This window comes from Salmo salar, chromosome ssa15 (assembly GCF_905237065.1).
Source record: "Salmo salar chromosome ssa15, Ssal_v3.1, whole genome shotgun sequence".
Classification (NCBI taxonomy): Eukaryota; Metazoa; Chordata; class Actinopteri; order Salmoniformes; family Salmonidae; genus Salmo; species Salmo salar.
In genome coordinates, this window is record NC_059456.1 from 29,318,257 (window position 1) to 29,342,437 (window position 24,181).

The following is a 24,181-nucleotide window of genomic DNA, read 5'->3' on the forward strand; positions in this document are numbered from 1 at the left end:
GTAGGGGTTGATACATTTTTCGGCAAATCAAGTCTGAAATTTGAAAGTGAAAATTACAAATGTTAGAAGCCTTTTAAAAACTCAAATACACTACAAGTTTGCTTTTCCTGCCACCCAGGACCTATATACTAGGTGGTGTCACCTAGTAAGATCCAAAAAAATGGTCAAAGACTCCAGTCACCCAAGTCATAGACTGTTCTCTCTGCTATCGCACGGCAAGCGGTACCGGAGCGCCAAGTCTAGGACCTTAACAGCTTCTACCCCCAAGCCATAAGACTGCTGAACAATTAATCAAAAGGCCACCTGACCTATTTACATTGACACCCACACCCACTTTGTTTTTACAATGCTGCTACTCACTGTTTATTATCTATGCGTGGTCACTTTACCTCTACCTACATGTACAAATTACCTCGACTAACCTGTACCCCCGCACATTGACTCGTTATTGTTATGTAATTTTCTTCTTACTTTTGATTCGATAGTTTTTCTTAAGAAAATATTTACTATATAATATAAACTCTATTTCTTGAACTGCATTGTTGGTTAAGGGCTTGTAAGTAAGCATTTCACGGTATGGTCTACCTACACCTGTTGTAGTTGGCGCATGTGACAAATCAGCAACAAAAGGGTGATCAAATTAAGATCCTATATCTGTAAGAGATGGCACAATCAGATCTGGGACTCAGGCTACCTCTCTGTAGTGCTTTCATCATAGAACTTCATCACATCAAAATAAAAACAAGCGAGCTGTGTTGTTTAGCTAATCTCCATGTGATTCAAGTGTAATGTAGCTATTAGCATTAGCTGTTTTTTAGTTAGAGACTATGTTTGGATGGGTTTCCCTGGGTGTGTACATAACCACGTGTCCATACTGTAATATCACAGAGTATCAACGGAAGTACAGCATCATCCCTCTCACCCTTCCCTGACCTGCATGTTTTTGAAGACGTTATCCGAGCCGTGGAATCCACCAGTGCAGTACTTGACTTCCTTAGGTTGTCTGTGGACGAACAGAGATGAAAAAACATTATTCCATTCCTAGAAAGGACATCACACCTCCAACAGAACACAGAGGGCGTTATTTAATGGAAGTCTCTCCAAAATAATCCAGGTCGAATCAGGAATTCCTCAGGGCAGGTGTCTAGGCCCCTTACTTTTTTCAATCTTTACTAATGACATGACACTGAGTTATCTGTATTTTATATATATTTATACAACTAAAATTGAGGGGTTATCAATTGGACAGCTGTATAAACCAGCCCAACTAAACAATAGCTCACATCCTCAACTGTGGCAACCATAACAACAAGGAACAGCTTTCAGCACCCATTAAAGACATCTGTAAAAAACATGCCCAAACATGGGCAAAACAAAATGTCTGTTGGTATGTTAATAGGCTTTCTGTTAACCAGCGACCAACTATCACTTTTCATGTGTGGCAGCTGTTGAGAATTTCAGCGGTCAAGTTAGGGCTAGTGAGTCGTCTTTTCGAATAACAATTTACTTTTGAATCATTTAGCAGACACTCTTATCCAGAGCGACCCACAGTAGTGAGTGCATACAGTTTTGTACTTTTCCGTATAAATATAAAGTGGGATGACCTTTTGCAAGTACCTGTAACTGCTTTCAAAGTGCATGTAGGGAGAAATGCATATAGGGACAAGTGCATGTAGGCACAACGTTTAAAGTGAATGTCAATGGACAATGTGTAGTTCTAACCGGTGCGGATTTAGTTTTGCCTGGAACTCATGACTTGAAAAAGGAGTGAACCGTGATGAGTTGGCTAACTTAAGTAACTAATAAATATTTAAAATGGTACTTTTTACTTAGGTTATTCCACAACAGATACTTTGGCTTAATGCCAGAGTAAAGCTAAGAGTGCAGCTTAGGTTATGTGATAAAACAAATTGTTGCGTTTTCAAAGAAATTGCATTTAGGGTTATGGTTCATACTGTATACGGTTCCTACAGATGTCATATCTTAATTTGATCGGTTGTCGCAGAGAATGAGCCTTGTGATTTACATACCTTCATTGAAAACCCATAATTATCTTTCTCTCAGTAGATCTAACACCTAAACTATAGCCTATCAAAGCTAATTTCCCATTTGCACGATTATTTTACTCATGAGATGAAACTGTTCAAATTAAGATCCCACATCTGTATGAATAAAGATGTAAAAACACAAAATGTCAGGGTGGGGGTATTTGGGGGAATCTGTCACTTGAGGCAAAGCAAACAAGAGAGTTGTGTTATGACATACAGAGCTGCTTGCCAGCCAGGCTTCATGTAGAGATGGGCCTTCTCAATGCGCATGTTGTTAGCAAAGTGCATCCGTTTGGGGAGGTGCTCTTTGAGGTAGGGCCTCATGGGCTGGTCAGGGCTCCTGCACTTCAAAACACACAGCAAGAGAAGAGCAGAGAGTCAATGAAGGGACAGAGGGAGAGGCCTGTTTGACATGAGCTAAAGCAAGCAAATCATTTTTCAATTAATCTTATTAACACAGAAGTCAACTGGGCACAAATACTTCACATACCGACAGATTCTTCACCAGGCCTTCATAGTCGACTGGGGGAATAAAAACAGACATGGTTGGTAACTCAAGGGTCATGACCTTCCCCTTCCCAAATCACTCTTGACCCCTTGGCCCCAACCCCTTTGCCCCTTCCCCTTGGCCCCAACCGCTTTACCCTTTCCCCTTGGCCCCAACCGCTTTACCCTTTCCCCTTGGCCCCAACCGCTTTGCCCCTTCCCCTTGGTCCCTTCCCCTTGGTCCCTTCCCCTTGGCCCCAACCGCTTTACCCTTTCCCCTTGGCCCCAACCGCTTTGCCCCTTCCCCTTGGCCCCTTCCCCTTGGCCCATACCGCTTTGCCCCTTCCCCTTGGCCCCTTCCCCTTGGCCCATACCGCTTTGCCCCTTCCCCTTGGCCCCAACCCCTTTCCCCTTGTCTCCAACCCGTTGCCCCTTCCCCTTGGCCCCAACCACTTTGCCCCTTCCCGTTGGCCCCTTCCCCTTTGCCCCTTCCCCTTTGTCCCAACCGCTTTGCCCCTTCCGCTTTGCCCCTTCCGCTTGGCCCCAACCGCTTTGCCCCTTCCCCTTGGCCCCAACCGCTTTGCCCCTTCCCCTTTGTTCCAAACGCTTTACCCCTTCCCCTTGGCCCCAACCACTTTACCCCTTCCCCTTCCCCTTGGCCCCTTCCCCTTGGCCCCAACCCCTTTGCCCCTTCCCCTTGGCCCCAACCCCTTTGCCCCTTCCCTATGGCCCCAACCGCTTTGCCCCTTCCCCTTTGCCCCTTCCCCTTGTCTCCAACCGCGTTACCCCTTCCCCCAAATTTGCCCCTTCCCATTGGCCCCTACCCCTTTGCCCCTTCCACTTTGTCCCAACCGCTTTTCCCCTTCCGCTTTGCCCCTTCCCCTTGGCCCCAACCGCTTTGCCACTTCCCCATTGCCCTTTCCCTTGGCCCCTTCCCCTTTGCCCCTTCCCCTTGGCCCCAACCACTTTGCCCCTTCCCCTTTGCGCCTTCCCTTGGCCCCAACCGCTTACCCCTTCCCATTTTCCCCTTCCCTTGGCCCCAACCGCTTTGCCCCTTCCCCTTTGCCCCAACCGCTTTGCCCCTTCCCCTTGGCCCCAACCACTTTACCCCTTCCCCTTCCCCTTGGCCCCTTCCCCTTGGCCCCAACCGCTTACCCCTTCCCATTTTCCCCTTCCCTATGGCCCCAACCGCTTTGCCCCTTCCCCTTTGCCCCAACCGCTTTGCCCCCAACCCCTTGGCCCCAACCCCTTGGCCCCTTCCCCTTATGTTTGCAGATCTTGATGGTCTGCATAGGTACAGTGCGATAAAGATTAAAATCACTTTAGCCAATTGTACACATAGTCCAACCGAATACCTTAACCCAACCCCTCCGAAAGACACACATACACACAGGTTTATGGAGATGTGCGGGGGACTGCCACACCCGGGACGCCCGGGGAGCTGTTGTTGTGGGGGGTTAAGCGCCTTGCTCAATGGCAGGCAATGGCATCTAGGATTTGATAGCAGCAATCCTTCAGTTGCCAGCTCACTCTAACCGCTAGGCTACCTGCTGCCCCAGTGAAGTGGTGAAGCTTCTACCTTAATTAATGTTTACACATGACTAAATCTGACAAAAATCTAAGGGTAAGGACCAAGAGGAAGGGAGGGAATTGGGACCAGCTGTAACACTGGATGGTATTGCAACGTAAGGCCAGGAAGAGGGAGGAAAACAGCTGGAAGTGACACGTTGTCATCATTAACAGTTACTCACAGGAGAAGAAGTCTTCCGGGAGGTTCTTGGGTCGGATTCGCGCGGCAGGGCCTTGGATGACAGTGAAGTCGTCAATGTTGTCCTGGTACGAGCTTACAAAGGCAGCCTTTTTGCAGGAAGCTTCCTCCATTCCTGCAATTACAGTAAACACACACACACACACACACACACACACACACACACACACACACACACACACACACACACACACACACACACACACACACACACGGTCACCATTTAAAAAAGAATTGCCATTGTTTGTATTGTTGTTCCTGGCAACTGGGCAGTCAGAGCAATAGGAGAAGTTAGAGCAGAGAAATGGAGGATGAGAAAAGACAGTATAAGACTTCAACAGCACCATAATTAGGCAGTCTAATCTGTACCAGATTTCTGAGAAAATCTTTCTTTTTTTTACTGAACAAACTGTTAACTTGAAATTATAAACAGATTATTGTTAGTAGGATTACATCCTCCATTTCCCAATCAATCATTCTCAACGGCAAATGTGAAATCAATCACAATCCCATTGACAAAAAATAACCCAAAAGAACGATGCAATGATTGGTATAGGCTAAATAAAAAACGATTCCCATATGATATTTGTTATATTAAAAACCTGACATCAAAATTACAACCCTGCGACGTGGAGCTTATTACAAGGCCAGTTGAGCAGCCATCGGTCGGTGCCACCAAATTCATTTCATTTCGTTAATCCTTTACATGCATAATGACATAATTACAAGACTAGACATATGTCAAATGCTATGCAGATGTTGCGCATCTCTTCTTTACAGACCTCTCCTCTGTAAACCTCCCTGGCTCCCTCATGCTCGTTTTGATAAATCACTCACAGCTGTTTCAGCATTCACTCTGACCTTGTTTTACAAAAGTTTTCGCTCTGCCATGTGATTCCCCCACAACAGGTGCAAGGACAGCGTTCCTAATGGAACCGTATTTCTTATATAGCGCACTACTTCTGAACCAGCCTTATGGGACCTGGTCAAAAGCATTGAACTAAATAGGGAATAGGGAGCCATTTAGGACTCATCCATTGTCTCAGCCAAAACAAACAGTACGTGTGGCTGACAGTAAGCATTCAAATTCCCCCACAATGGAGGACCCCAGAGTACAGGCCAGAGGCTGGAAGACAAACTATAACATTTAAACAAAACAATATGTTGTGGTAATATACATTATGGCTACATTGTTAAGTTTTATTTCTGAATTGCTACTTGTACAATAAAATCTGTAGATAACAACTTAATGATTGAGTTTGATAGTGTTATAAGGCAGGAGCTATGCAGCCGTTATACAACAGCTAAGGGACGTTAGCCAGGAGCTATGCAGCCGTTATACAAGAGCTAAGGGACGTTAGCCAGGAGCTATGCAGCCGTTATACAACAGCTAAGGGACGTTAGCCAGGAGCTATGCAGCCGTTATACAACAGCTAAGGGACGTTAGCCAGGAGCTATGCAGCCGTTATGCAACAGCTAAGGGACGTTAGCCAGGAGCTATGCAGCCGTTATACAACAGCTAAGGGACGTTAGGCAGGAGCTATGCAGCCGTTATACAACAGCTAAGGGACGTTAGCCAGGAGCTATGCAGCCGTTAAACAACAGCTAAGGGACGTTAGCCAGGAGCTATGCAGCCGTTAAACAACAGCTAAGGGACGTTAGCCAGGAGCTATGCAGCCGTTATACAACAGCTAAGGGACGTTAGGCAGGAGCTATGCAGCCGTTAAACAACAGCTAAGGGACGTTAGGCAGGAGCTATGCAGCCATTATACAACAGCTAAGGGACGTTAGGCAGGAGCTATGCAGCCGTTATACAACAGCTAAGGGACGTTAGGCAGGAGCTATGCAGCCGTAATACAACGTTAGCCAGGAGCTATGCAGCCGTTAAACAACAGCTAAGGGACATTAGCCAGGAGCTATGCAGCCGTTATACAACGTTAGCCAGGACCTATGCAGCCGTTATACAACAGCTAAGGGACGTTAGGCAGGAGCTATGCAGCCATTATACAACAGCTAAGGGACGTTAGCCATCATTTAGCTGCCAGATACTGACTCGATATGAGCTCTTTTTTTTGATGAGTCACTAATATTTAGGGATGTAGGAAAATCAGCTACTTCCTCTTTTAAATTTTCATCCCTTTTCCCCCCTAGACCAACTCCTCTTTCATGTTGAGTAGTAGTGGATGCTCACTATCACATCACCGTATGATTTACAGCAGACCCATAAAGTAAACCACTTGTCTTTTTTCATTTGCCAAAAAACACTAAATGGGTTACCGCCGCCTCCCCTGCTTTCACATTGACTTTCTTAGTGCTTATCTCTGAGAAACATTGTTTCTCTTGTACTGTACATTTCCCCTCGAGGCCCTTTGCTCCAGTAGGAGCTAAAACAACAAGTCACTTTCCAATCTACTGTTTCATCTGAATGCTGTGTAGAAAACAAGGCTACTGATTCCACTGTTGATCGCAGAGACCACTGTGTGTACAGGACAATCCGGCTGTGTGTTGTGGTAACATGCTGCTCACCGTGGTCAGACAGAAGCACCAGGTTGACACATCGGTGAAGGTTCTTCTGTTTTAGACCGTCCATTAGAAGTCCTAACAACCTGTCCACGTTCAGCAGGGCCTCAATCACCTGCAAATACAGTATATAGTCATTCATAACACCACATGTTATACAAGGCCCAGGAGTTCTGCCTGACTACTTTGTGGCCTTTGCTGGGCCTGGTTTGATTGGTTATAAATGACCTCCCACCTGATTGGTGGGTTGAATGAATAGAGATGGATCTGACCTGGCTGCTCATTGGTCCGTATCGGTGGCCGGCAGAGTCTGGTTCCTCCATGTACAGAGTGTACAAATCTGGCCTACATGAAAACAAAACGAAAGGACTCTGATTACATAGTGAGGTCCGATCAAATGAAAGAGATGTACGTAAGTGTTTGGTCTGTCCTTCAAAATGATGCTCATTTAATGGTTATTTATTTATTTTTTATTTCACCTTTATTTAACCAGGTAGGCAAGTTGAGAACAAGTTCTCATTTACAATTGCGACCTGGCCAAGATAAAGCAAAGCAGTTCGACAACATACAACAACACAGAGTTACACATGGAGTAAAACAAACATACATTCAATAATATAGTAGAAAAATAAGTCTATATACAAAGTGAGCAAATGAGGTGAGATAAGGGAGGTAAAGGCAAAAAAGGCCATGGTGGCGAAGTAAATACAATATAGCAAGTAAAACACTGGAATAGTAGATTTGCAGTGGAAGAAAGTGCAAAGTAGAAATAGAAATAATGGGGTGCAAAGGAGCTAAATAAATAAATAAATAAATACATACAGTAGGGGAAGAGGTAGTTGTTTGGGCTAAATTATAGATGGGCTATGTACAGGTGCAGTAATCTGTGAGCTGCTCTGACAGCTGGTGCTTAAAGCTAGTGAGGGAGATAAGTGTTTCCAGTTTTAGAGATTTTTGGAGTTCGTTCCAGTCATTGGCAGCAGAGAACTGGAAGGAGAGGCGGCCGAAGGAGGAATTGGCTTTGGGGGTGACCAGAGAGATATACCTGCTGGAGCGCATGCTACAGGTGGGTGCTGCTATGGTGACCAGCGAGCTGAGATAAGGGGGAACTTTACCTAGCAGGGTCTTGTAGATGACCTGGAGCCAGTGGGTTTGGCAATGAGTATGAAGCGAGGGCCAGCCAGCGAGACCGTACAGGTCGCAGTGGTGGGTAGTATATGGAGTAGGGTGTTGGAGGCTATTTTGTAAATGACATCGCCGAAGTCGAGGATCGGTAGGATGGTCAGTTTTACGAGGGTATGTTTGGCAGCATGAGTGAAAGATGCTTTGTTGCGAAATAGGAAGCCAATTCTAGATTTAACTTTGGATTGGAGATGTTTGATGTGAGTCTGGAAGGAGAGTTTACAGTCTAACCAGACACCTAGGTATTTGTAGTTGTCCACATATTCTAAGACAGAACCGTCCAGAGTAGTGATGCTGAACGGGCGGGCAGGTGCAGGCAGCGATCGGTTGAAGAGCATGCATTTAGTTTTACTTGTATTTAAGAGCAGTTGGAGGCCACGGAAGGAGAGTTGTATGGCATTGAAGCTCATCTGGAGGGTAGTTAACACAGTGTCCAAAGAAGGGCCAGAAGTATACAGAATGGTGTCGTCTGCGTAGAGGTGGATCAGAGACTCACCAGCAGCTAGAGCAACATCATTGATACATACAGAGAAAAGAGTCAGCCCGAGAATTGAACCCTGTGTCACCGCCATAGAGACTGCCAGAGGCCCGGACAACAGGTCCTCCGATTTGACACACTGAACTCTATCAGAGAAGTAGTTGGTGAACCAGGTGAGGCAATCATTTGAGAAACCAAGGCTATTGAGTCTGCCGAAGAGAATGTGGTGATCGACAGAGTCGAAAGCCTTGGCCAGGTCAATGAAGACGGCTGCACAGTATTGGCGGTTAAGATATTGTTTCGGACCTTGAGCGTGGCTGAGGTGCACCCATTACCAGCTCTGAAACCAGATTGCATAGTGGAGAAGGTGCGGTGGGATTCGAAATGGTCGGTAATCTGTTTGTTGACTTGGCTTTCGAAGACCTTAGAACGGCAGGGTAGGATAGATATAGGTCTGTAGCAGTTTAGGTCAAGAGTGTCCCCCCCCCTTTGAAGAGGGGGATGACCGCAGCTGCTTTCCAATCTTTGGGAATCTCAGACGACACAAAAGAGAGGTTGAACAGGCTAGTAATAGGGGTTGCAACAATTTCGGCAGATCATTTTAGAAAGAAAGGGTCCAGATTGTCTAGCCCGGCTGATTTGTAGGGGTCCAGATTTTGCAGCTCTTTCAGAACATCAGCTGACTGAATTTGGGAGAAGGAGAAATGGGGAAGGCTTGCTGTGGGGGGTGCAGTGCTGTTGACCGCGGTAGGGGTAGCCAGGTGGAAAGCATGGCCAGCCGTAGAAAAATGCTTATTGAAATTCTCAATTATATTGGATTTATCGGTGGTGACAGAGTTTCCTATCCTCAGTGCAGTGGGCAGCTGGGAGGAGGTGCTCTTATTCTCCAAGGACTTTACAGGGTCCCAGAACTTTTTTGAGTTTGTGTTGCAGGAAGCAAATTTCTGCTTGAAAAGCTAGCCTTGGCTTTTCTAACTGCCTGTGTATATTGGTTTCTAACTTCCCTGAAAAGTTGCATATCACGGGGGCTGTTTGATGCTAATGCAGAACGCCACAGGATGTTTTTGTGTTGGTTAAGGGCAGTCAGGTCTGGGGAGAACCAAGGGCTATATCTGTTCCTGGTTCTAAATTTCTTGAATGGGGCATGCTTATTTAAGATGGTGAGGAAGGAATTACATTTTTTTTTTTATAAGAAGTTAGAAAAAGTTATAAGAAGCGTATTACCATACCTTTCCCCTTGAGGCAAGTTCAGCCATTGAAATATGGTTGAGATTCTCTCCTCAAATGGGATGTTCCTAAGACAAAGATAGTGCTTTATTTCTTACTTTAGAAAGCATCACTATGGATAGCTTAAACACACTGCTACAATACACTACAGCAAATGCTGGTCACCTCCAAATAACACATTCATACTTTATATCCTACAAAACAAATAGATGGGGTATTCAATATAGGATAATTACCTACTCCTCTTTATTATGACAAACAAACATGGATAAGAAAGACCATTACGCAAGTCTCTTACCTGTCATACGTCTTATAGAAGTCAGGTAATATTCCATTGACTGCCACATCAGAGCCAGGCCAGAAGAATGTGGCTGACTTCAGGTTATTGTCCATGGCAGTGAGCCAAACCTAGAGAGAGAGAGAGAGACAGACAGTGGAGGTGCTCTGATCGTCAAAACAACCACAGACCACTAGAAAGAGCTACCCTAATAGCTAATTCATTCAGGTACACCGGAATAAGCAGTACATTATCATTACATCTAAAGATTTTCCCAATAAACTCATCAAAACTGACCTACATATAGTAGTAGGTTAACCCTATACGCTGTTTGCCTTTCACTCCAGCCACCCGGGTTTGCTTCCTGCTCCCTCCGTTCGGCTACATTGGTTGTCAGAAGTGAGATGGTGCCTGTTAGGCCATTGGAGAGGCATGTACACGTGAGGGACACACTCTCCCGATGAAAGGGGGTAATGTAGCAAGCAACATTAACACCTAGAAACCTCATCAAGAGGTTCAGACCTCTTGGTGTAATGGTTAAGGTGTTGGCTTGACAGTCGTTGGACCCAGGTCTGAGTCGCGGTTAGGGGTACCCCCCAAATTGATGTCAGAAGTGGGATGGCAGCCGTGAGGCCACCAGAAAGCCTGGCGGACGTGTGAAGAGGCTTGAAAGAAAGTTGACACACGGGGACGTGCCTTCCCATTTGGAGGGCCTAGTGTAGTGATCCTCAGCTCCTCACTATATGAGCCACATTACAATTCACTCCCAATGGGTTAACCCTAACTCCCTAACAGGCTCGGGAGAGGCGAAGGTCGAATCATGTGTCCTCCGAAACATGACCCGCCAAACCGCGCTCCTTAACACCCGCCTGCTTAACCCGGAAGCCAGCTGCACCAATGTGTTGGAGGAAACACCGTTCAACTGACAAACCGTGTCAGCCTGCAGGCGCCCGGCCCGCCACAAGGAGTCGCTAGAGCACGATGAGCAAAGTAAAGCCCCCCGGCCAAACCCTCCCCTAACCCGGACGACGCTGTGCGACGCCCTATGGGACTCCCGGTCACGGCCGGTTATGAAACAGCCTGGGATCGAACCCGGTCTTCAGTGACTCCTCAAGCTGCGCCACATCGTTCTGTAATGCCATTATGTCTTATCGTTAGGGTTGTTTTAGTGAACATAGTTCTGTAATGCCATTATGTCTTATCGTTAGGGTTGTTTTAGTGAACACAGTTCTGTAATGTCCTTATGTCTCATAGTTAGGGTTGTTTTAGTAAACACAGTTCTGTAATGTCCTTATGTCTCATAGTTAGGGTTGTTTTAGTAAACACAGTTCTGTAATGTCATTATGTCTCATAGTTATGGTTGTTTTAGTAAACACAGTTCTGTAATGTCCTTATGTCTCATAGTTATGGTTGTTTTAGTGAACATAGTTCTGTAATGCCATTATGTCTTATCGTTAGGGTTGTTTTAGTGAACATAGTTCTGTAATGTCCTTATGTCTCATAGTTAGGGTTGTTTTAGTAAACACAGTTCTGTAATGTCCGTATGTCTCATAGTTAGGGTTGTTTTAGTAAACACAGTTCTGTAATGCCATTATGTCTCATAGTTATGGTTGTTTTAGTAAACACAGTTCTGTAATGTCCTTATGTCTCATAGTTAGGGTTGTTTTAGTAAACATAGTTCTGTAATGTCCTTATGTCTCATAGTTAGGGTTGTTTTAGTAAACACAGTTCTGTAATGTCCGTATGTCTCATAGTTATGGTTGTTTTAGTAAACACAGTTCTGTAATGTCCTTATGTCTCATAGTTATGGTTGTTTTAGTAAACATAGTTCTGTAATGTCCTTATGTCTCATAGTTATGGTTGTTTTAGTAAACACAGTTCTGTAATGTCCTTATGTCTCATAGTTATGGTTGTTTTAGTAAACATAGTTCTGTAATGCCCGTATGTCTCATAGTTAGGGTTGTTTTAGTAAACACAGTTCTGTAATGTCATTATGTCTCATAGTTAGGGTTGTTTTAGTAAACATAGTTCTGTAATGCCCGTATGTCTCATAGTTAGGGTTGTTTTAGTAAACACAGTTCTGTAATGTCCTTATGTCTCATAGTTAGGGTTGTTTTAGTAAACATAGTTCTGTAATGCCCGTATGTCTCATAGTTAGGGTTGTTTTAGTAAACACAGTTCTGTAATGTCCTTATGTCTCATAGTTAGGGTTGTTTTAGTAAACACAGTTCTGTAATGTCATTATGTCTCATAGTTAGGGTTGTTTTAGTGAACATAGTTCTGTAATGTCATTATGTCTCATAGTTAGGGTTGTTTTAGTAAACACAGTTCTGTAATGTCCGTATGTCTCATAGTTAGGGTTGTTTTAGTAAACACAGTTCTGTAATGTCCTTATGTCTCATAGTTAGGGTTGTTTTAGTAAACATAGTTCTGTAATGTCCGTATGTCTCATAGTTAGGGTTGTTTTAGTAAACACAGTTCTGTAATGTCCTTATGTCTCATAGTTATGGTTGTTTTAGTAAACACAGTTCTGTAATGTCCGTATGTCTCATAGTTAGGGTTGTTTTAGTAAACACAGTTCTGTAATGTCCTTATGTCTCATAGTTAGGGTTGTTTTAGTAAACATAGTTCTGTAATGTCCTTATGTCTCATAGTTAGGGTTGTTTTAGTAAACACAGTTCTGTAATGTCCTTATGTCTCATAGTTAGGGTTGTTTTAGTAAACACAGTTCTGTAATGTCCTTATGTCTCATAGTTATGGTTGTTTTAGTAAACACAGTTCTGTAATGTCCGTATGTCTCATAGTTAGGGTTGTTTTAGTAAACACAGTTCTGTAATGTCCTTATGTCTCATAGTTATGGTTGTTTTAGTAAACACAGTTCTGTAATGTCCGTATGTCTCATAGTTATGGTTGTTTTAGTAAACACAGTTCTGTAATGTCCGTATGTCTCATAGTTATGGTTGTTTTAGTAAACACAGTTCTGTAATGTCCGTATGTCTCATAGTTAGGGTTGTTTTAGTAAACACAGTTCTGTAATGTCCTTATGTCTCATAGTTATGGTTGTTTTAGTAAACACAGTTCTGTAATGTCCGTATGTCTCATAGTTATGGTTGTTTTAGTAAACACAGTTCTGTAATGTCCTTATGTCTCATAGTTATGGTTGTTTTAGTAAACACAGTTCTGTAATGTCCTTATGTCTCATAGTTAGGGTTGTTTTAGTAAACACAGTTCTGTAATGTCTTTATGTCTCATAGTTAGGGTTGTTTTAGTAAACACAGTTCTGTAATGTCCTTATGTCTCATAGTTATGGTTGTTTTAGTAAACACAGTTCTGTAATGTCCTTATGTCTCATAGTTATGGTTGTTTTAGTAAACACAGTTCTGTAATGTCCGTATGTCTCATAGTTAGGGTTGTTTTAGTAAACACAGTTCAAAGGAATTTCCTCAACATTCATGTTATTATTCCTCATGCATTTTTCCAGCTAAATGTTTCAGGAGGAAATCTTCTCGAAGTGCCATCTGGGACTTGTTCTAACAACAACAGGGACCCTTATGTCTTCAAGCTCCACTCTTCTAACCTGGGTACCAGTCTGTTTGTGTTATCATTCCACTCCTTGCCATTCTTAACATGACACAAGGAGTGGAATGTTAGCCTGAAATTGAGAACCTGTTTTGCTACCAGTCAAGTTACATTTATTCTAACACTAGGGCCACATTATCCTAAAACCAATAAGCTCTAGCAGTAAACTAACATTGAATGAAGGTGCGGTATTTGGACTGTTGTGTATTCCAATGTATCCACTCACTGGTTCTCCTTGGTACCATTTGGCATTGAATTTTTCGGGAACTTTCAGACTGAAGGATGCGTTGCGGGTCACGTCATACATCTTGTTGTCAACGATCCCATGGGACTCTGGATAGAGGCCCTGTGGGAGTAACACACACCAGTGCTTTGACAGCTGCAAGGCTAAGTAAGTGGACATATGATCTGTAACTTTACATCTAAACCACTTCATCACAGAGAGCCACCGGTTAACCCACCGGAGCCACCGGTTAACCCACCGGAGCCACCGGTTAACCCACTGTGTTGAAAGCAGTCTGGAGGCTAAATGGAAGGTGTGGGTTAGTAGATCCAGTAGATCTGAAATCACTGCCCACGGTTGCACACATCCAACACAGTTTCTCCTGAGATGCAGCATGTCCTAGCCATCCAGCATGTCCTAGCCATCCAGCCACAACAGGAGGTCCTTTCTTATCGTTAGTCGTAAGTGACAATTTGATGGATAAGGTGATTTAAAGAGTAATCTTTCTTTTAAGTGAATTCCATTTTCAAATAAACAAATAGGCCAGTTGTGTATACAATTCTGCAGAGTTACCGACGCCTGACTGGTTCCATATTAGATCAACTAAGACGAGCATCACACTTACAGTCACAATGGTGTAGTGGTTGGGGAAGGTCTTGGTGGGGTAGACAGGTCTCATATACGAGGTAGAAGTGCCACAGTTGCCTGAAATAGATGGAGACAAAAAATAGTTGAAAGCTGCCAAAGTAAATCGATCATTTCACCATGTGGATAATGGTTTTAAAAGAGGTCAGACTGACGTCTTTTGCGATGGCGCGGACATAAGTGGCCAAATAAACATAATTTCCTGAAACAAGATCATTTCCCTCACGACGTCCTTACTTGATTGTAATCTGACGTCGTTTCAACCAGAAACCAAATTTCAACCAGATTGCTTCTTTACAACGTTTCATGCCAAATGTTGCCCTACGCACCAGAAAACAATGGTGTGCTTACGTAATTTGCTGATGACTGGAAGAAGACTGCCATAGGCCTTTAAATAACCTGCCCGGAAGCCATCCATAGACACCAGGATCAGAGGGGGGTTGGAAAAACTGGGGATACAAACAGAGAATGAGCTGTATTGAGGTTAAAACAGAACTTACATTTTTCCTGGAAAGCATGAATCTAAAACTGTCTGAGTCTGGCACAGTGTGGATGGTACAGTTCCACCGTTACAGTAGTTGTGCTGTGGGTTTATGTGAACGAACACAAAGCAGCCCTTTGACTGTGGGGAACTGACGTGAACTGACTAGATGAGAAGGATAGGCAAGATGGATTCAGCCCACACAGACACACAGAGAGAGGAGGGGAAGGGCAAGAAGAGGTCTGGGGCTGGATGGCTGCATCCAAGATGAGTCAGATGTATAAGACCTGTTGTTTAAAAATGTTCCCCTTTCCCTGAGAATTTTAAAACTTTCCCCTTCCCCTTTTCAACTGAAATGCAATGCAGGGTAAAGCCAGATTTCAGTTGAACACAACGGTTGCTTTTTCTATCTCCTTCCTTTTACTCCTTCTTCCGCTCGCCCTCTCTTTTCTCCAACATGAGGGATAACAGAGGTAAGTGATGTTATGTTAGAGTTATTTAAAGCTCTCTGTGGTTCAGTAATAGGCGTTTTAAACTGTTATCTGTTCGTCATGACAGAGAGGGCCGTACCAGAGGAGATTTCAGTGTTTCCTGTAAAGGCTAACAACTCATAAAATAAACCCTAATTTGAAGTTATAGCCAATAGAGATCCCCCCCCTTCCCCCAAAAAAGAAAAACACAAGAATGAGTGATGTCAGTCAGTAAGAAGAAGAAAAAAAACATTCAAAAGAAAAATAACGTTAATTAGTTCAAAGACCTTTGGGAAGTTCTTTCAGACTACAAATGGCTTCAAGACAACCAGCTGTTTACTTTTCCATAGTCTAACAAGTCTGTGGTCCCACCCTTATCGCACAACATGCCACACACACACACATCCAATACACAGCACCATTAGCTAAGTTTCCATATAGACACTGAACATCTTCACTCCAACTTCTCCATCATAAAAGCCAGGAATAACGTATTTGGGTTAATCCTGTTTTAGTCTCACAAGTAGAGCAAATGGCCTCACCTTGTACACAATGCATTTGCGTCATAATGTGCTCTGTTTTTGTCTGTAGTACACACAGATTGTAGTGTGACTAAGTAACAACAGCACACTGTGTGTATACACTATCAAGCAGTTTAAATCAAGGACTGTGTTGTGCTCTCCCTTATAGCACAGTGGGACCTCCAAATTCAACAGTAGATACTATCTTCAGACTGTGATGTATGAAAGTGTTTCTCACAGAGAAAGTCCTGTAGTTGTGGAAAATGACTTACCCAGCAGGACATTGTGGTGTTTGAATGTCCTCACACTCCTCTTCTATCCAAGACTTCGCTCCCACTGGAAAATATTATTATAAATCAACCATACTATCGTCACTAATTTGTGGTGAACTATCAAACACATCGACAATACATCGATCTACTAGACTAAAATCACGTTACACTCAAACCACATCTAATATATAAAAGAAATGTATGAAGTGAACATTGTGCTTGGATCGCTTAGGCTACAGCAAGCCAAGTAATGGTGAATACTAGCTAAAATGACCATGAGTTAAAGCTTTATTAGGGGAGTTAAGAGTGATAAGTATGAAGCCAACTGAATGACTAAAACAGCTCTAAAATTTTGATGAGATACTGTAGTCTAAGCCAGTGTTTCTCAACCTCTAGTTCTCTAGGCACCTCAAGATGGTCAATTCTCTGACACCCATTTATTCAGTTCTAGAAGTGCTAGTGTAAGTGGGTGTCCAAATAGGAAGGCTCTAGCTTGCTGACCCTTAGCTGTTTTTTTCCCTTTTCTCAAAAGAGAATATTGAACCATTAAAGCTGGAAATTCAATGCATTAAATTAGACTAGAACAGGATTTCTATTTTAACAAAGACAATGGCGGGTTTTGTTTCTGTGCTTACAAATGGTCAGTTTTGCACAGCTGCCAAGCACAAGGGCTAAAAGGGCAGTAGACAGAGATGGCTCGTTGTTAACTAAACCGTACCTTTAACATCGCAGCGCTGCTTCAAGGCAAATACGACCACGATGACAGTGATCATCAGCAAGCAGAGCAACAGTACCTATTGGTGAGACGAGATAAAGAATTTAGAAAATTCCCCATGTGTAGGAGTCAAATCAATTCAATTTATTTCTAAAGTCCTTTTATTGCAGCAGTTATCACAAAGTGCTCACAGTAACCCGGGCCTAAAACTCAGAGGAAGAAACGCAGAAGCAGTGGCAGGAAAAGATCAATACAAGTAAAACATCTAGAAAGGAAAAGAGATACATTTGGCATCTTGTATAGTCCACTATTACCATTTTCAAAGTATTCTGTCGACTCAAACCATGCAGTGCTGGCTTGGATATTTTATTTTCACATTATCTTTCCAGCACGGTTCCAGTACATACAGTGCATTCGGAAAGTATTCAGACCCTTTGACTTTTTCCATATTTTGTTACATTACAGCCTTTTCTAAAACGGATTAAATAGTTTTTTCCCCCCATTAATCTACACACAATACCCCATGGTGACAAAGCAAAAACTGGTTATAATTTTTTGCAAAATTGTGTATAACACACACACACACACACGCGCACACACACAGTTGAAGTCGGAAGTTTACATACACTTAGGTTGGAGTCATTAAAACTCGTTTTTCAACCACTCCACAAATTTCTTAAAATGAAGTAGTGATCCTAACTGACCTAAGACAGGGCATTTTTACTAGGAGTAAATGTCAGGAATTGTGAAAAACTGAGTTTAAATGTATTTAGCAAAGGTGTATGTAAACTTCCGACTTCAACTGTATATATATTGTAATGAAACAGGCAGGGAGCAGGCCTCGAACCCTCAAGCCCGAAGTCCAGCACGCTATCGACTGTGCCGCAAAAGCATGCTCAAGCGGCAGAGTCGATATCCACGCTTATAAACCCAGGGTCGTTACACTACCCCCTCCTTTCAAAGAGCGCGTCCTCGCGCTAGCTTGCGACTCTACGTCTTACAGGAACGCACTCACTGGCCAAGCACACGCACTGTTGTGGATGCAAGATCTGATCACTTCTGACACCAATGTAAAGAAACAGGCAGGGAGCAGGTCTCGAACCCTCAACCTTCTAGCCCGAAGTCCAGGGTGCTATCAACTGTGCCCTAAAAGCATGCTCCAGCGGCAGAGTCGATATCCGCGTTTATAAACCCAGGGTCATACAATGTATATAAAAATATGAAATATCACATTTACATAAGTATTCAGACCCTTTACTCAGTACTTTGTTGAAGCACCTTTGGCAGCGATTACAGCCTCAAGTTTTCTTATGTATGACACTACAAGCTTGGCACACCTGTATTTGGGCAGTTTCTCCCATTCTTCTCTGCAGATCCTCTGTGGTGGAAATTAAATATTAATTACATACTATGCTGTTTTTACTTATGAGAACTGTCTATTGTTATATGTTAGTATTTTATTGATACAGGTTTGTCGTGTGACTTAGTCATAAGTCTGGGCATACAGAGAAGAGCCGTTTGGGGTGAGACTGCAGTATATGACATCCTGTCTTAATCTACAGGAACTTAGATGTGTGGAAACATGCAGGAAGGAACAGTCAATGGTGGCAACGTCAGCTATCTACACAGACAAACGAAACACCTTTTATATACCATGTTCTCCACCCCTGTTTGCACCCATCTGCTAAACTGCCATGTAGACAAAATAGGTTGTACCTTTTCTATAAGAGGAGAGAGACAACTCTGTTCGTTGGGCCTTAACTATGCACTATTGAAGTGCATGGTTAACTGCTCCATTTTTTTGCAAATCTTACAATACAATTGTTGTTTGAAAGAATCTGCAGTCTCTCTTTCTATAGAATTTCTCTGACAATTTGGCGATGAGGATGGATCGACTAGAGGATCACTATGGGGCGCAATCGGGCGATGTAGGCTTGTACACAATCGCTCAACCTTAACAAACAAACACACACATCCCCTCTGTGTGTGGTTACAGTAGGCTAACGCATGTCAATGGTTTAAGGAACAGCAGTAACATCAGGCAGGATTTAGGCTACCAACTGCCTAGCCAGTTGTTGTTCAATCTTGGGTGCAATGTTCACGTTCCCGCACTGACTGACTGACGGAGGCTCATTGATTTAACGTTACATTATCCTACATGCTACACTAGCAAAGATATAAATTATATAGGTGTCAGCTATATTAGCCATGACTTACCGTTCTTTGTGCAGCTTCAAATGTCGAACAAAGTTGGAAGTTGTTGCGCATCCGTCTAATTTTCTTCCCTCATGTTTTGCAAGTTGCAATCTGTTTTTTGTTGATACAGCGTAGTCTTTATATCCGATATATTTATATCCGCCAACGTTCCTCTGCACTGCCACGCGCAACTTTTTCTCAGCTGGCACAATTTGATTGGCTGCTGTCCGATTCAAAACAGTAATCTGTTAAATGAAGAGTTGATGCGCTGCACATTTTTTTTAAATAGCATCATTTTTTATATCTGGGCTTGGGGAGGGTATCATGTCAGGTCGAGTCAAAAGGCTCAAGTCCAAGTTAAGTCACGAGTCATATTTGTGACTCGAATCCAAGTCACACTCGCATTAACATCTGCAAACCATGTGTATGTGACATATAAAATTTGATTTGAGACACTTTATTCTATCTTATTCTGAAATAGATGTATAGAATTGACAAAACTGAGGAGGGGGTCACGAGTAATTAAAGTGGATTCCTGGTGTACAGAAGTTGTTTTGTTTATAATTTAAAACTTTTTGTTCACCTGGTAAAGTAACGTTAGACGAAAAGACAGAGGTAGAGTATAGTAGAGATTGTAGAGAGAAACAAGTGTTAGAGTGGAAGAGAAATGTACTGGGTGATGGTGATTGAGAGTGCTTCTGAGTTAAAGGAAACAGATGTAGACTAGTGAAGGTAACAAAGGAAATGTGAAGTTAATTGGATAATAAGAATTTTGAATTGTTTGGTACTGATTAAGATTTATCAAAGTGAAAACTAAAGAATGATTATTTTCTCTCCCTTTGAAATGTTTCCCGAGGATTTTTCCTTGGGAAAGTAGTTCAATTCTGCAGTTTTATAAAGTATAAAGGTATCCGGATTTGTCCGTAAAGGGAGCTCCCAAATAAGTAAGGCCTGGCCATTGGGTTGTTTGTTTTGCCCTACGTTTTACCATGAACACCAGCATGCACACACAACCCACTGGTTAAGAATATTTGTTAGTGGTGTTAATACTGTGTTTGATTTATTGTGTGGGGTCTTTTTTAAATTTGGTTTAACATTTCAAAAATATTTGAAATGATTTCGGAAGAACAGGGAAAGAAAATACTTAATACGGCTGACTGACCTATAACCTCTGTTCTGACTTCCTGGTGAGGCCTGATCACCCTCACTAGAAAGACTGGAGACATTGGGTGAGATTTAAATGGGTTATGTAAACACTAATAATTAGGAAGACATTTATAATTTAGCAATGTCCTGTGTGTGATCCAGAACATGAGAAGGAGAGAGAGAGAGCTGTCCCTGAATGAGGGACACCTGTCTCTAGTTTATTTTACCATTAACTTATAAAGATACAAATATTTCCTTATGGAGTTGTCAAGAGTAGAGGTCGACCGATTATGATTTTTAAACGCTGATACCGATACCGACGATTGGAGGGCCAAAAAAGCCAGTACCGATACCGATTATTGGAGGACCAGAAGAGCCGATACCGATTAATCGGCCGATTTTTCTATATATTTGTATTAATGACAATTACAACAATACTGAATGAACACTTATATTTTAACTTAATATAATACATCAATGAAATTCATTTAGTCTCAAATAAATAATGAAACATGTTCAATTTGGTTTAAATAATGCAAAAACAAAGTGTTGGAGAAGAAAGTAAAAGTGCAATATGTGCCATGTAAAAAAGCTAACGTTTAAGTTCCTTGCTCAGAACATGAGAACATATGAAGCTGGTGGTTCCTTTTAACATGAGTCTTCAATTTGTAAGTCGCTCTGGATAAGAGCGTCTGCTAAAAGACGTAAATGTAATGTAAATGTAATATTCCCAGGTAAGAAGTTTTAGGTTGTAGTTATTATAGGACTCTCTCTCTCATAACCATTTGTATTTCATATACCTTTGACTATTGGATGTTCTAATAGGTACTTTAGTATTGCCCGCCTAATCTCGGGAGTTGATAGGCTTGAAGTCATTAACAGCGCAATGCTTGAAGCATTGCGAAGAGCTGCTGGCAAACGCAGTAAAGTGCTATTTGAATGAATGCTTACGGGCCTGCTGCTGCCTACCACTGCTCAGTCAGACTGCTCTATCAAATCAGACTTATTTATAATACACTACTCAAAAAAATAAAGGGAACACTAAAACAACACATCCTAGATCTGAATGAATGAAATAATTTTATTAAATACTTTTTTCTTTACATAGTTGAATGTGCTGACAACAAAATCACACAAAAATAATCAATGTAATTCCAATTTATCAACCCATGGAGGTCTGGATTTGGAGTCACACTCAAAGTTAAAGTGGAAAACCAGACTACAGGCTGATCCAACTTTGATGTAATGTCCTTAAAACAAGTCAAAATGAGGCTCAGTAGTGTGTGTGGCCTCCACATGCCTGTATGACCTCCCTACAATGCCTGGGCATGCTCCTGATGAGGTGGCGGATGATCTCCTGAGGGATCTCCTCCCAGACCTGGACTAAAGCATCCGCCAACTCCTGGACAGTCTGTGGTGCAACGTGGCGTTGGTGGATGGAGCGAGACATGATGTCCCAGATGTGCTCAATTGGATTCAGGTCTGGGGAACGGGCTGGCCAGTCCATAGCATCAATGCCTTCCTCTTGCAGTAACTGCTGACACACTCCAGCCACATGAGGTCTAGCATTGTCTTGCATTAGGAGGAACCCAGGGCCAACCGCACCAGCATATGGTCTCACAAGGGGTCTGAGGATCTCATCTCGGTACCTAATGGCAGTCAGGCTACCTCTGGCGAGTACATGGAGGGCTGTGCTGCCCCCCAAAGAAATGCCACCCCACACCATGACTGACCCACCGCCAAACCGGTCATGCTGGAGGATGTTGCAGGCAGCAGAACATTCTCCACGGCGTCTCCAGACTCTGTCACGTCTGTCACATGTGCTCAGTGTGAACCTCCTTTCATCTGTGAAGAGCACAGGGTGCCAGTGGCGAATTTGCCAATCTTGGTGTTCTCTGGCAAATGCCAAACGTCCTGCACGGTGTTGGGCTGTAAGCACAACCCCCACCTGTGGACGTCAGGCCCTCATACCACCCTCATGGAGTCTGTTTCTGACCGTTTGAGCAGACACATGCACATTTGTGGCCTGCTGGAGGTCATTTTGCAGGGCTCTGGCAGTGCTCCTCCTGCTCCTCCTTGCACAAAGGCGGAGGTAGCGGTCCTGCTGCTGGGTTGTTGCCCTCCTACGGCCTCCTCCACGTCTCCTGATGTACTGGCCTGTCTCCTGGTAGCGCCTCCATGCTCTGGACACTACGCTGACAGACACAGCAAACCTTCTTGCCACAGCTCGCATTGATGTGCCATCCTGGATGAGCTGCACTACCTGAGCCACTTGTGTGGGTTGTAGACTCCGTCTCATGCTACCACTAGAGTGAAAGCACCGCCAGCATTCAAAAGTGACCAAAACATCAGCCAGGAAGCATAGGAACTGAGAAGTGGTCTGTGGTCATCACCTGCAGAACCACTCCTTTATTGGGGGTGTCTTGCTAATTGCCTATAATTTCCACCTGTTGTCTATTCCATTTGCACAACAGCATGTGAAATTTATTGTCAATCAGTGTTGCTTCCTAAGTTGGACAGTTTGATTTCACAGAAGTGTGATTGACTGGAGTTACATTGTGTTGTTTAAGTGTTCCCTTTATTTTTTTGAGCAGTGTATAATAACACACAGAAATACGAGCCTTAGGTTATTAATATGGTCAAATCTGGAAACGATCATTTCGAAAACAAAACGTTTATTCTTTCAGTGAAATAAGGAACCGTTCCGTATTTTATCTAACGGGTGGCATCCATAAGTCTAAATATTGCTGTTACATTGCACAACCTTCAATGTTATGTCATAATTACGTAACATTCTGGCAAATTAGTTTGCATCGAGCCAGGTGGCCCAAACTATTGTATATACCCTGACTCTGCGTGCAATGAACTCAGCATCACTACTCTGGATGGTTCTGACTTAGAATATGTGGACAACTACAAATACCTAGGTGTCTGGTTAGACTGTAAACTCTCCTTCCAGACTCACATAAAACATCTCCAATCCAAAGTTAAATCTAGAATTGGCTTCCTATTTCGCAACAAAGCATCCTTCACTCATGCTGCCAAACATACCCTCGTAAAACTGACCATCTTACCGATCCTCGACTTTGGCGATGTCATTTACAAAATAGCCTCCAACACCCTACTCAACAAATTGGATGCAGTCTATCACAGTGCCATCCGTTTTGTCACCAAAGCCCCATATACTACCCACCACTGCAACCTGTACGCTTTCGTTGGCTGGCCCTCGCTTCATACTCGTTGCCAAACCCACTGGCTCCAGGTCATCTACAAGACCCTGCTAGGTAACGTCCCGCCTTATCTCTGCACACTGGTCACCATAGCTGCACCCAGCCATAGCACGCGTTCCAGCAGGTATATCTCTCTGGTCACCCCTAAAGCCAACTCCTCCTTCGGACGCATCTCCTTCCAGTTCTCTGCTGCCAATGACTGGAACGAACTACAAAAATCTTTGAAACTGGAAACACTTATCTCCCTCACTAGCTTTAAGCACCAGCTGTCAGAGCAGCTCACAGATTACTGCCCCTGTACATAGCCCCATCTATAAATAGCCCAAACAACTACCTCTTCCCCTACTGTATTTATTTATTTTGCTCCTTTGCACACTCATCTACTGTCAAATCTACCATTCCAGTGTTTTAATTGCTATATTGTATTTACTTCGCCACCATGGCCTATTTATTGCCTTTACCTCCCTTATCTCACCTCATTTGCTCACATTGTATATAGACTTATTTTTCTACTGTATTATTGACTGTATGTTTGTTTTACTCTATGTGTAACTCTGTGTTGTTATATGTGTCGAACTGCTTTACTTTATCTTGGCCAGGTCGCAGTTGTAAATGAGAACTTGTTCTCAACTTGCCTACCTGGTTAAATAAATAAATAAATAAATAAAGAGAAGTGACAATTTCCCTAGTTTAATATTGCCTGCTAACCTGAATTTC

General features: G+C 43.1%; 1 protein-coding gene across 2 annotated transcripts in view; it reads right to left on the bottom strand.

Annotated features, from left to right (window-relative positions):
• enpp1 (ectonucleotide pyrophosphatase/phosphodiesterase 1) overlaps window positions 1-24,181 on the bottom strand; it is a 59,531-nt gene that overhangs the window by 11,661 nt on the left and 23,689 nt on the right. For both annotated transcript variants that reach the window (XM_014143992.2, XM_045695607.1), the window contains exons 2-14: window positions 16,896-16,971; window positions 16,178-16,241; window positions 14,785-14,882; window positions 14,414-14,493; window positions 13,792-13,911; window positions 10,008-10,117; window positions 9,712-9,777; window positions 7,095-7,167; window positions 6,829-6,937; window positions 4,286-4,417; window positions 2,539-2,570; window positions 2,266-2,393; window positions 934-1,003 (exon numbers count right to left, since the gene is read on the bottom strand). In XM_014143992.2, the coding sequence (XP_013999467.2) occupies window positions 934-1,003; window positions 2,266-2,393; window positions 2,539-2,570; window positions 4,286-4,417; window positions 6,829-6,937; window positions 7,095-7,167; window positions 9,712-9,777; window positions 10,008-10,117; window positions 13,792-13,911; window positions 14,414-14,493; window positions 14,785-14,882; window positions 16,178-16,241; window positions 16,896-16,971 (1,158 nt within the window). The remainder of the gene's footprint in view (window positions 1-933; window positions 1,004-2,265; window positions 2,394-2,538; window positions 2,571-4,285; window positions 4,418-6,828; window positions 6,938-7,094; window positions 7,168-9,711; window positions 9,778-10,007; window positions 10,118-13,791; window positions 13,912-14,413; window positions 14,494-14,784; window positions 14,883-16,177; window positions 16,242-16,895; window positions 16,972-24,181) is intronic.